The 12,956-nt window shown below is 29.4% G+C and overlaps 1 protein-coding gene across 1 annotated transcript; it reads right to left on the bottom strand.

The window, feature by feature from the left end:
• Positions 1–9,754: 9,754 nt before the first annotated feature.
• Positions 9,755–12,357, bottom strand: LOC106370235. The gene is made up of 3 exons (XM_013810285.3): positions 10,676–12,357; positions 10,314–10,469; positions 9,755–10,203 (listed from the first exon to the last, which is right to left on the bottom strand). Exons 1-3 carry the CDS (start codon positions 10,970–10,972, stop codon positions 9,991–9,993), a joined length of 666 nt encoding a protein of 221 aa, XP_013665739.1. The 5' UTR covers positions 10,973–12,357; the 3' UTR covers positions 9,755–9,990.
• Between the last annotated feature and the right edge of the window lie 599 nt (positions 12,358–12,956).

The following is a 12,956-nucleotide window of genomic DNA, read 5'->3' on the forward strand; positions in this document are numbered from 1 at the left end:
AGTAACGGATATCCGGATTTTTCGGTTCGAATCAAAACGGATAACAAATCAAATCAAAATTTATGAATAATTTGTCTAGCTCTATTCGTACAAAGTAAAAATAACGTAAAGAAACCATGTATGTGAGTTTTATATTAAAAAAAAAGTAAAATACATAGGCTTCGAATGGTAACCACCTTCCCGCCCCGCCCCGCAGTTAACAATAACAAAAATCTCTATATATACCTTATATCTATACATTTTTATAATTGTTAGAACCGCAGCGCAATTAAACCGCTTGTCCAGCACTACTCAACCCGCAGTCACCATTCAGAGCCCTAGTGTGAACATATTTATGTAGAGTTTGGCTGAAAAGCTCTCTACATGTGACATGTGTCCATTTTAGTGTGAACACATTTATTACAATGCTTTTACATGTGACATGTGTCTAGTTTAGTGTGAACACATTTATTACAATACTTCTTCTTTAAAGTATATAAGAGATTAAAAGAAATACTAGGCTAAAGGAGCGAACAAACATGCAAATTTAAGAGGAGGTGAACCAACATGTGTAAAAAGACTAGTAAAGCAATGAGCTTCCAACTCTAACAACATAAGTGACTAACTATTGAGAGATTTACAAGATCAACCTAATCCAATGGTCAATATTAAGTATATGCATCAATATATTAATTTAAGAAATTATGTTGTAATCTATGTAAATAATAGTAATCTAAAAATATTTAGAATACACATTCTACGCTTAACCTATTGCTCTAAAATCTGTAGAAATCAGAATCTACACATTACTATAAATCTAAAATATGTAGAAGTCAGAATCTACAAATACTATAAATCTAAAACTTTTACAAATTGATTTCAAACATATTTACTGTATTCTACTTACAGTAGGCTAAAGGAGCGAACAAACATGCAAATTTAAGAGGAGGTGAACCAACGTGTGTAAAAAGACTAGTAAAGCAATGAGCTTCCAACTCTAACAACATAAGTGACTAACTATTGGGAGATTTACAGATTCTACGGATAAAGATAATCAATTCAGAAAATATGGGAAGAAAATATTTGGAAATATTTTGTTTCCGTGTATTAAAAAATCAATTTTCAAAAAGAAATTAAAAATTGATTTAATATTTTCTTTTATTTTAATCATTTTTAAAAAATTGCAAAAAGTTAAGAAAATGATCGATTTAATTTTTAAAAAATTTCAAATTTAAAAAGTTCAAAATCCCATATTTTTTTGGGGATTTTTAAAGTTTTCTTCTATTTCAATCACTTTAATTATTTATTATATTTGAAATATAGGTAGAAAATATTTGGAAATATTCTATTTCCATATATTAAAAAATTATTTTCAAAAAACATATATTAAAAATCGATTTTATGCTTTATATTATTTTAATCACTTTTAAAAATTTATTTTTTTTATAAAAAAATCTATTTTATAAAATTAAAAAATTAAAAAATTAAAAAAAGAAATTTAAAATCCCATTTTTACTAGGGGATTTTTTCTTTTTTTCTTTTATTTTAATCATTTTAATTATTTATTATATTTTAATATTTAATAATTTTTTTGTTAATTATAATTTCAAATTTATAATTGAAATTAAGGATATTATGGTCATTTTAAAAATATTTAGCCTAATGAGACATAAATGATATTAGATTAGTCTAATAGAACATAGTTATCATTTTTTTGGCCTAAAAAAGCAATTTTCCCAAGAAACAACAAGTTATAATGAGACATGATCTTATCCTCCAGGTTAATAATTTAATTACAGATGCAAAACAGAATATTAATAACTGTAATGGAACAGTGGTAGTTTAAGTACATGATCTCATCGTATTTTTCAAATAGTAGTTTAATATTATCCATAGCTAGTTAATATTATTATTTTATTAGAAATTAAATCTTGTTAAGTAAAAGATCAACTTTTTATTTCGGTCAGAATGTATGGAGTTTGCTAATGCAGCAGTGTGAACTTCACTTCACTAGCTGGTTTAACGGATTGCATGTCACATCCTAACCCTAATTATCCTCATCCAGACTAGGGCCTAATCAAGATACCTCCGCACATAGGCATCTACATACACTGCGATTAGTTTATAGATAAACAATTATATATTAAGTTATTCACGAATTCTTGAAAAAACTACTCTTTTCAGTCTGACAAACTTTTTAGATCTTTGAAAAATACTATTAGATAGCATATTCCTGATATAGGAATGTGTTCCAGAAACGATGCTTGCGAGTAGTTAATTGACATGTTTACGCTTAATTAAAACAAAAAGAATAATATATAGTAATATGAGTTTTCAGTTGTCACCCAAAAACTAGTTTTGATTCATAGTCTGTCACATCCTAGACAAACGGTGTGAATTCAACCCTTCCGAGGTTACCATAATCAGCAACATGCTTTTTACACCATTAAGCAGTTCAAGCGGTGCAGATAAATGAGATCAAGGGGATCATGCAAGAGAGATGCAGATCAAGCAGATCATACAGGAGAGATGCAGATCAAGCGGATCATGCATGTAGATCAAACAGATCAAACGATTATTATAGTTTAAGTAATAAAAATTATGAAAACATTATATTTAAGTAAAATAGTTTCGAATGATAAAAAAACAGTTCAAATAAAATAAATTATATGTTTAAGTAATAAAAATTATGATAAAATATATCAAAACATATATATAGAAATATAATACATAAACAATAATAAATCTTGCACTAAAACTATGCTGGTGCAATTTTGAAATCAAAATATGAAAACATTAGAATTTAATGAAAAACATATATCTCTTCCACTAGTATATATATTTAAATTATATTACTATATTTGGCATAATTCATATTATAATTAAACACACATTATATAAATATAATACTTAAATAAAGGTTAAATTATTTGACAAAAATAAAAATATATAGGATAGTTTTTATATTGTTAAAGTTGTAAATAAAATATAATGAAAATATTGTATTTATAAAACATAAAATATATTTGAAAGTTAAATATGTGCAGATCTCCCACAAACAACACCAAATGTATAGCGGGTGAGATCTGTATGCAGATCTCCTGCTTTTTCTACTAAATGACATAAAAATTGAACTGCATGCAGATCTCCCGTTATCTGCAATTGTAAAATCAAAAACAGTTGAATGGTGAAAGCAGTGCGGGAGAACTGCTTAGGCGGGAGAACTGCCTTTCTCCCACATTTCCATTCGAAAGTGTGTGAATGGAGGAGCGGGACAAGTGCAGTTCACTTGCACATGCAGTTCTCCCGCACTTCATTTACCATTCACTCTTTTCTGTTTGCAAAAGCAGTTCAAGCGGGATATCTGTATGCAGTTCAATATCTTTGTCTTTTTGTGAAAAAAGCAGGAGATCTGCATGCAGATCTCACCCGCCAACATTTGGTGGTGTTGTTATGCTTTTTTTTTTGTTTGGTCAATAAATAACTTTGTTACAACACATAACTTAAAAAATATATTTATCTAGTTTTATGAATACAATATTTTTATTTTATTTTATTTATAACTTTAACAATACAAAATTATCATTCTCTACTTATTATTTTTTGTCATATAATTTTTAAATTTTATAAATAAGAAAATAAAAGAAGTATAAGTATCTTATAAAACATTTGCAATCATTTCGGCCGATCCTATAACATCTAAGATATTTGTTTAGATATCTAAGTGTCATTTTTATTGTTTTAATATATGATCTATAGCTTTGAACTGATTTTGTCATTCATAAGTTATAATAAATTATTTGTTCTGGTTCTCTCATACATGATCCGCTTGATCTGCACTTGTCCCGCTTGATCTGCACTTGTCCTGCTTACGGGACAGATCAAGCAGATCATGCAGATCAAGCATGACAAGTGCAGATCAAGCGGGACAAGTGCAAATCAAGCGGATCATGCAGGAGAGAACCAGATCAAATAATTTATTGTAACTTATGAATGACAAAATCAGTTCAAAACTATAGATCATATATTAAAACAATAAAAATGACACTTAAATATCTAAACAAATATCTTAGATGTTATAGGATCGGTCGAAATACCTGTAAATGTTTTAAAAGATACTTATACTTTTTTTATTTTCTTATTTATAAAAATTAAAAAATAAATGACAAAAAATAATAAGTAGAGAATGATAATTTTGTATTGTTAACGTTGTAAATAAAATAAAATAAAAATATTATATCCATAAAACTAGATAAATATATTTTTAAAGTTATGTGTTGTAACAAAATTATTTATTGACCAAACAAAAAAAAAAGGCAGATCAACACCACCAAATGTTGGCGGGTGAGATCTGTATGCAAATCTCCTGGTTTTCCACAAAAAGACAAAAAATATTGAACTGCATGCAGATCTCCCGCTTGAACTGCTTTTGTAAACAGAAAATGGTGAATGGTGAATACAGTGCGGGAGAACGGCATGTGCAGGAGAATTACACTTGTCCCGCTCCTCTATTCGGACACTTGATCTGCATGATCTGCTTGATCTGTCCTGCTTGAACTGCTTTTACTATTCGAAGCCAAGGTTCCGAACGGTAAAAGTAGTTCAAGCGGTGCAGATCAAGCGGATTATGCAGATCAAGCAGGAAAAGTGCAGATCAAGCAGATCATGCAGGAGAGATGCATATCAAGCGGATCAACTAATTTACTATATTTATGAATGGAAAAAGCAGATTGAAAATGCAAATCATATATTTAAATAAGAAAAATGATACTTACAAAATATCAAAACACGTAATATATAAACAATACATAAACAAAGTAAAATAGTTTAAAGAAAATTATTTTGATTTGCCTACAAAATAATAATAATACCAATAGTATAATGTTCTCTTAAATAAATATGCTCATATATATATATATGTATATAAATTTACTCTTACTTCTGTTTTACATTAATTATATAAATTTTTGTATACAATTTTATTTTGAAATTAGTAATATTATTCTTTATTTTACTATGTAATTATGCATGAATTAAAATGTTACAAATTTTCTACTTTCAGTTAGAAAATATATATACTTTATAATTTATATTTGCATGCATGTATTATAGGTACAACTACAAAATTACTAGTGCATCAATTCTGAACAAAGTAGATAATATTTTTTTAGATCATTATTTTTATTACAAAGTGGCTATTCCATTTCTGCTAGTAAATTGGTTTAATTTCAATTAAATAATTTCAAAAATAAATTAAATAAAAGAATGATTCTTAAATGACGTAAACCTATAAAAAGATTTGCATAGTATGCTAATTAATGTTCTGCCAAGTTTTTAGTTTAGAATAGATCAGCTATTGGTCAGAAAAAAGGATTGTTTATAGCAAAAAAAAAAGAAAAAGAAAAAAGAATTGTCGAATAGCTCTAAAAATTAGGTGAACTACATGAAGAGCAATGGAACTGTTTTTTAGGAGAAGTAGAAACAAAAATGACAATATGTGCAGTTTTTCTGTCCTGCCTTTTAAATTTCTTAAAAAGTTTGATTGGCAATAAATTTCATGCAGTTGACCTGCTTTTATCCTGCCTCCCCATTCAAACACTAAGATATTTGTTTAGATATCTAAGTGTCATTTTTATTGTTTTAATATATGATCTATAGTTTTGACTGATTTTGTCATTAATAAGTTATAATAAATTATTTGATCTGGTTCTCTCCTGCATGATCCGCTTGATCTGCACTTATCCCGCTTGATCTGCATTTGTCCTGCTTAAGTGTCCGAATGGAGGAGCGGGACAAGTGCAGTTCTCCTGCACATGCAGTTCTCCCGCACTGCATTCACCGTTCACTCTTTTCTGTTTGCAAAAGCAGTTCAAGCGGGAGATCTGCATGTATTTCAATATTTTTTGTCTTTTTGTGGAAAAAGCAGGAGATCTGCATGCATATCTCACCCGCCAACATTTGGTGGTGTTGATCTGCTTTTTTTTTGTTTGGTCAATAAATAACTTTGTTACAACACATAACTTTAAAAATATATTTATCTAGTTTTATGAATACAATATTTTTATTTTATTTCATTTACAACTTTAACAATACAAAATTATCATTCTCTAGTTATTATTTTTGTCATATAATTTTTAATTTTTATAAATAAGAAAATAAAAGAAGTATAAGTATCTTATAAAACATTTACAAGCATTTCGGCTTATCCTATAACATCTAAGATATTTGTTTAGATATCTAAGTGTCATTTTTATTGTTTTAATATATGATCTATAGTTTTGAACTGATTTTGTCATTCATAAGTTATAATAAATTATTTGATCTGGTTCTCTCCTGCATGATCCGCTTGATCTGCACTTCTCCCGCTTGATCTGCATTTGTCCTGCTTGATCTGCATGATCTGCTTGATCTGTCCTGCTTGAACTACTTTTACCATTTGAAGCCTATTATTTATAGGATCGGCCTAAATGCCTGTAAATGTTTTATAAGATACTTATACTTCTTTTATTTTTTTATTTATTAAAATTAAAAATTATATGACAAAAAATAATAAGTAGAGAGTGATAATTTTGTATCGTTAAAGTTGTAAATAAAATAAAATAAAAATATTGTATTCATAAAACTAGAAAAATATATTTTTAAAATTATGTGTTGTAACAAAGTTATTTATTGACCAAACAAAAAAAAACAGATCAACACCACCAAATGTTAGCGGGTGAGATCTGCATGCAGATCTCCTGCTTTTTCCACAAAAAAAACAAAAAATATTGAACTGCATGCACATCTCCCGATTGAACTGCTTTTGCAAACAGAAAATGGTGAATGGTGAATGCAGTGCGGGAGAACTGCATGTGCAGGAGAACATCACTTGTTCCTCTCCTCCATTTGGACACTAAAATGGTTCCGAATGGTAAAAGTAGTTCAAGCAGGACAGATCAAACGGATTATGCAGATCAAGCGGGACAAGTACAGATCAAGTGGATCATGCAAGAGAGATGCACATCAAGCAGGACAAATAATTTTATAAGTTATGAATGACAAAAACAGTTCAAAAATGCAGACCATATATTTAAACAATAAAAATTACACTAAAATATCAAAAACATAATATATAAACAATACATAAACAAAGATAAAATAGTTAATAAAATATTTTGATTTGCCCATAACATATATGCAATATTGTCTCTAATGCTAGGTGTATTATAACAACTTTTATTACATGCTTACAACTTTTTTTTAAATTTTAACTATATTTATATGCATAACATGAAAATATAATTTATATATGTATAATTATAAATATATTTTTAATAACAACTAAAATTTATATGATATACTAACTTTATAAAAAAAAATAGTTCATTAGTTTAGTTCAATATTCATGTTTATAACAGAAAATCATATTAATTTATAAATGATTAATTTAGAAATAATATCTTTAATATTGTTTTTCTTAAATAAATATATTTAAGAGAATAACGACAGATCATATGTGTTGCAGGAGAACTGTTTTTAAATCCTCATTCACTATTTTCCTGTTTCTAAAAGTAAAAGACAGGATAACTGCATATTTGATTTTTTTTTTTGTCTTTTTGTACAAAAGGCAGTTCTCTTGCCTCATTTTCTAAACATCCACTTTTTAAAGAAGTTCACCCATTGTCTCTCGCTTCTAACCAATAAAAAAAATTTCTAAAAATTAAATTTTTAAAAACTATTATACTTTTCTCTCTTATTTTCTATTATTAGGTAACTTCACTTATCAAATACAAATACAGTAGATTTAATTCTTTTTTTTTCTTGTTAACATATAGTAAATTTTTCTACAAATTAATGTTTTTATTGTTTTATCTATAATATATGAATGTAAAAACGACTAATATTTATGAAGCTTCAAATTTAGAACCACAGAGTTTAATAACAATGAAGCTTTCGTAGAAACCACATACATTACATGGAATATATGTATTAGATATTTTTAAATATGTAATCATCAACGGGGTTTTTTTATTTAACTTTTTAAAATTATATATATATATACAATAAGTATAAATCTAGCTATATAATAAACAAGAAAATATTATGTAAATTGAAATTGATAAAAACCAAATAATTAACGGTTCAAATTACCATATTTATTTATTCTTACAATTGAAGTCTTAAATTTTATGAATATAACAAAATAAGAATAGTATATGAGAACCAAAAAGGAATTTTTTACATTCTTTCTTAAGAAAATAAAATTAAAGAGAAAATTAGTTAAATAGTGATAGTTAAACATTAACTATTAAATATTAAATTTAATAATAATTGAAAGCACATTAATTCTATGTTGATTTTTTAAAAACGGGTTTTGAAATTGAACATGTTCACTGGTTTTATCGGTTTTTAGCCGGTTTTACTTGTTTTTCTGAAATCCACGTTTTAAACCGAACCAGACTCGGCTTTTTCACTGAGTCACGGTTGGACCGGTTCGATCAGCCGGTCCGGTTTTCAAAACACTAGTTTAATATCGCAAATATGTTATGGGAAAATCTAAATATTTTTCAATTAATTCATTTATCTTTGTTATGTATTATTTATATTATATGTTGATATTTTGGTGTAATTTTTATTGTTTAAATATATGATCTGCATTTTTAACTGCTTTTGCCATTCATAACTTCAAAAGTAATTTGTCCTGCTTGATCTGCATCTCTCATGTATGATCCGCTTGATCTGCACTTGTCCTGTTTGATCTGCATGATTTGCTTGATCTGTCCTGCTTGAACTGTTTTTACCATTCGAAAATAAATTTGCATAATCTGCTTGATCTGTCCCGTTTAAACTGCTTTTACCATTCGAAACCGATTTAAGAAGGGCTTTTTACCAACCGATTTAAGAAGAAGCTACGTAAAAGAAACTTTGAGACAATGCTTTACAAACAAAAAATTAGCGAGGTTGTCAAATCAATTTGGTTATTTTACATCAACTCATTTGGGTATACATATATAAAGCTTCATCATGATACCCATAAGATATTTTTTTTTTTGAGAATTAAATACCCGTAAGATATGCTTTGCCAGGTTTTACTACACAGAAAGCGAGCAAATCTAATTATTTTTTCTGGTGAATTATTTTAAGAAACAACATACCCGCGGCATTAGTAATTTATTCTGACAAAACTAATTTTGAAAGGAATTAGTAATTTACGTTTTACACGCCACCGTTATTAAGGTAGTGGGACACGCACACACGAAGCTGCCACGAAACATCATAAGTCATAAGTTGCAAATTGATCCTTTCAAAATAATTTTTCTTTTGGATATTTAAGTGACTAATTGAACTCACAATTTTATTAATTTTACACTTCACTTTCAGTCTTCATTAATGAGTTACTTTTTTAACGTTATTCGTCTATTTTTCTCTCGTTAGTTTTAATATACATGCCTATGCATGCATATATATGTATAATATATTTATATGAAGTCTTTCAGCTGCATTTCGCTTTCCCACTTCAAAGTTTAGGGTTTTGTTTGTTGCAGAAGTTAATAAATGCTTCTGAACAGGTGAGCTCTCTTTTCTTCGTTTGGTATAAAGAAATGTTCCTTCTGTTCTGTTATCTCGTCATTCTTTTTGTGTAAAAATCTTACCCTTTTTTAAGGTACATTTTTCTCCCCCTGTAGTGCATAAAGATCTTGACACATAAAGGAAAATGGCTTCTTAGTTTGTCTCCATCATGTATAAATCTCTAGTGTTTGTCTTTGAGAGGCAAGATACAAACGTTAGGCAATAATTAGTTATAATAATCACATCACAATAAAGACGAAACAAAGAGTAACACATCATATCCTCAAACATCGCATAACCATAGAGAAAGAAAACAAGTCTTGAGACATTTTCAGATGTGCACAGATTTAAACAAATTCCCACACAAGTTGTTAATTCTACCCGTGGTTCCAGATAATTTCATCCATTCTAAATGTGTCTTTGATTGAGTAGTGATGCATAACATTTCAATTAAACAGGAAATCAAAAGCAAATTTTGTCACCCTTACCTTTAGAAGCTGGTCTGCAAAAGATGGCATGAATGTCTTTCTGCCATGCCTTCCGCTCAGTCTTAGCTTGGTACTCTACAAGCTCTCCTTCGGGAGTCTCCTTGGCCATGAAAGTAATATAAGCTTTAACTCCAGTGCTCATCCTCACCACCACCCTCACGATATGGTCAAGAATCAGCATCTTATTCTATAACAAAAATAAAATAAGACAGTAAATAATGAGATTCGATCAATTAGTTATAATCATCAATACAAGAAAAGAAGAAGATGAGCTTTATTGAATATGTTTGTACTGGCCTGTGTTTGGTTGTATTTGTCAATAGCCACCTTGACCATAATCTCCATGTACTCACGCCCCGTGAGGTTAGGCTTGAAAAAGTAGCGATTGAGATCGAGACCACGTAATCCTTGAAAAAGATTTTTGGGGATCATTTCTTTGTCCACCTTGAAACCCTATAACCACACAAAAAGCAGCAACAATGTAATTAAGTTTTTTAATGTGTGTTTAGCAACCAAATTGCATCTGAAAAAAAAAAACTAACACTGCAAAGAGACTCTACAGTAGCCTAAATTATATTTAAAAAAATCCAGAGTTCCGGTGAGAGAGTAATGATTAGAGAAAATCTAACGGTGTATCGTTCTAATGAGAAACAACTTACCCGTGTCTCATGATAATGGCGCACGTATTTACGGTACTCTCTTTCATCATCATCCTCAGGCTCTTCGTCAGGCGACACGTAGTCATCACCCTCGAAACTATCAAAGCCCCAAACTTGGTCGCTTTCACTGCTGCCCTTCTCTTCGATATCCTCTTCCCCGCTTCCTTCGTCGTCGACAGGATCTGCTTCTGGAAGCTGTTCTTCCTTGCGTTTTCCCAGAGACTTAGAGGGATCAGGGCAACCTGCATCCATGGGTTGTTGTGACACCTTAGGCTCGGTGCTGGTGTTGGGATCCATGATTTTGAGTAAACCCTAGAGTCGATTCGCTGACAGGCACAGTGATGTATTTTATATTCTATGATGGAGGGACACTATTAGACACAAAGTGTTCCAGATGGGATGTTTGAAAAAGATCCTTACATGTTTTTCCCCACCCCAACATGTCTATCTACAGTCGTTGCTATCTTCTTTTTCTTTTCTTCCCGATTTACCCTTTATCTCAAACTAGCCAATAGAGAATTTGCTAGCAAAACTATATATATATGATATTGATAACCATCGCAACAAGTATTTAAATTAGTCCAAATTTATATCCATTTTATCCTCCAAATAAGAGACTAAACATCACATACGTATAATATTTGTCTCATTTTTGTTTTGGTTTTAGCCCCAAAAATGTGTGCTCTCATATCGCTCGCATTTGTGGATTTCTGAAAAAAGATTAAACCCAAAAGCCAAGGCCGCCTCATATAAGGTCTTAAGCATATCGAATCCGAACATCACCTGCTGTTACAGTATGAATCAATATCTTTGTTTGTTTTGTTCATTCTGGTCTTTGTGGTGGACAGTGTGAACGCCATTGAAAATAAGTTTCGACGAGTGGAGAATCTGAAGCCTCCGCCTAGTTCTCAGTGTGTGGCTCAAACATTTGGATGTCTTTAGAGATAAACTTCTCTCTACGCTTTTATTTGATAAACAACAATACACATGTACTGTATTTTTGTTTTCTTAAACTTCAAAAATGGAAATCGGAATAGTTACAAATTTTAGTTAACCGGTACAAATAGTGATAATATTAGAAGAAATATTAGGTTAAAGGAACGGACAAACATGCAAATTTAAAGAGGAGGTAGAGCTGTTAAATATGGTAAAACCGGAACCGAACCGAAATAGACAATATGGTTTGGTTTTGGTATATACCATACAAATCGAATGGATATAATTTTATAAAAACCGTAGGATTTGGATATGGTTTGGTTTATAACCGATTAAATCGAGCAAAAACGATCAAAAGTAGAAACATATAAATATGTATATATTTTATAACGACGCATGAAAATCTATTTGTTATATAAATTGTTTTTTTTCTAATAACTATTACCATACTTTTTACTGTAATAAAGAAACCCTAATTTGTAAAACTCTTGAACTATAATTAAGTAAAAATTCATCGCAACTGACGCTTCTTATTTTCTTAGTCTTTTTTTTATCTTTTTGTAAATTGATGGACAACAATTAGTAGAAATTCTTCATAATTTTTTTTCTTGTCTATAAATGAACAGACTTTCGTGTTCAATCAAAGAAGCATGACTTTGATGAACACTAAATATGAAAGAGTAGAAAACTTTTTTTTCATGCTTCTGTTTTGTTTTTTATTTATATTTTCAAAATTTCAAGCTTTGATTTTAATTTTAGTTTTGATTATAATATTAGACGATAGAAGCGTTTTTATTTTTGTTCTTTTATTTAAACATGTAATTTTTTTTAGTAGATGACTGCGTTGAAAACATGACTCTAAAATTCATATAATATGATCTCAAATTAAATAATTATGTTTTTGGTATTAAACCGAATAAACCGACGGTATATAAACCAAACCGAACCGATGTAAATATGGATTTAGAATGGTAGTTATATTTTACTAACCAAAATACCGAAAAACCAAAACAAATCGAACCGAAACCGAACCGATATCCGGATTGAACACCCCTAAGAGGAGGTGAACCAACATGTGTAAAAAGACTAGTAAAGCGACGAGCTTCCAACTCTAACAACATAAGTGACCAACTATTGGGAGATCTACGAGATCAATCTAATCCAATGGTCAATATTGGTATATACATCAATATATTAGTTTAAAAAATTAAGTTGATTTATTCTCTATATAAACTATACATCTTATAACATTATTTTTACGAGCACTATCTGCGACACTGAAGAAGAAATCGTGAAGATCATATTTGCATACTTCCAGTCCATCTTTACCCCCTCTAGCTCTGAC

This window comes from Brassica napus, chromosome A10 (assembly GCF_020379485.1).
Source record: "Brassica napus cultivar Da-Ae chromosome A10, Da-Ae, whole genome shotgun sequence".
In the NCBI taxonomy this organism is placed as follows: Eukaryota; Viridiplantae; Streptophyta; class Magnoliopsida; order Brassicales; family Brassicaceae; genus Brassica; species Brassica napus.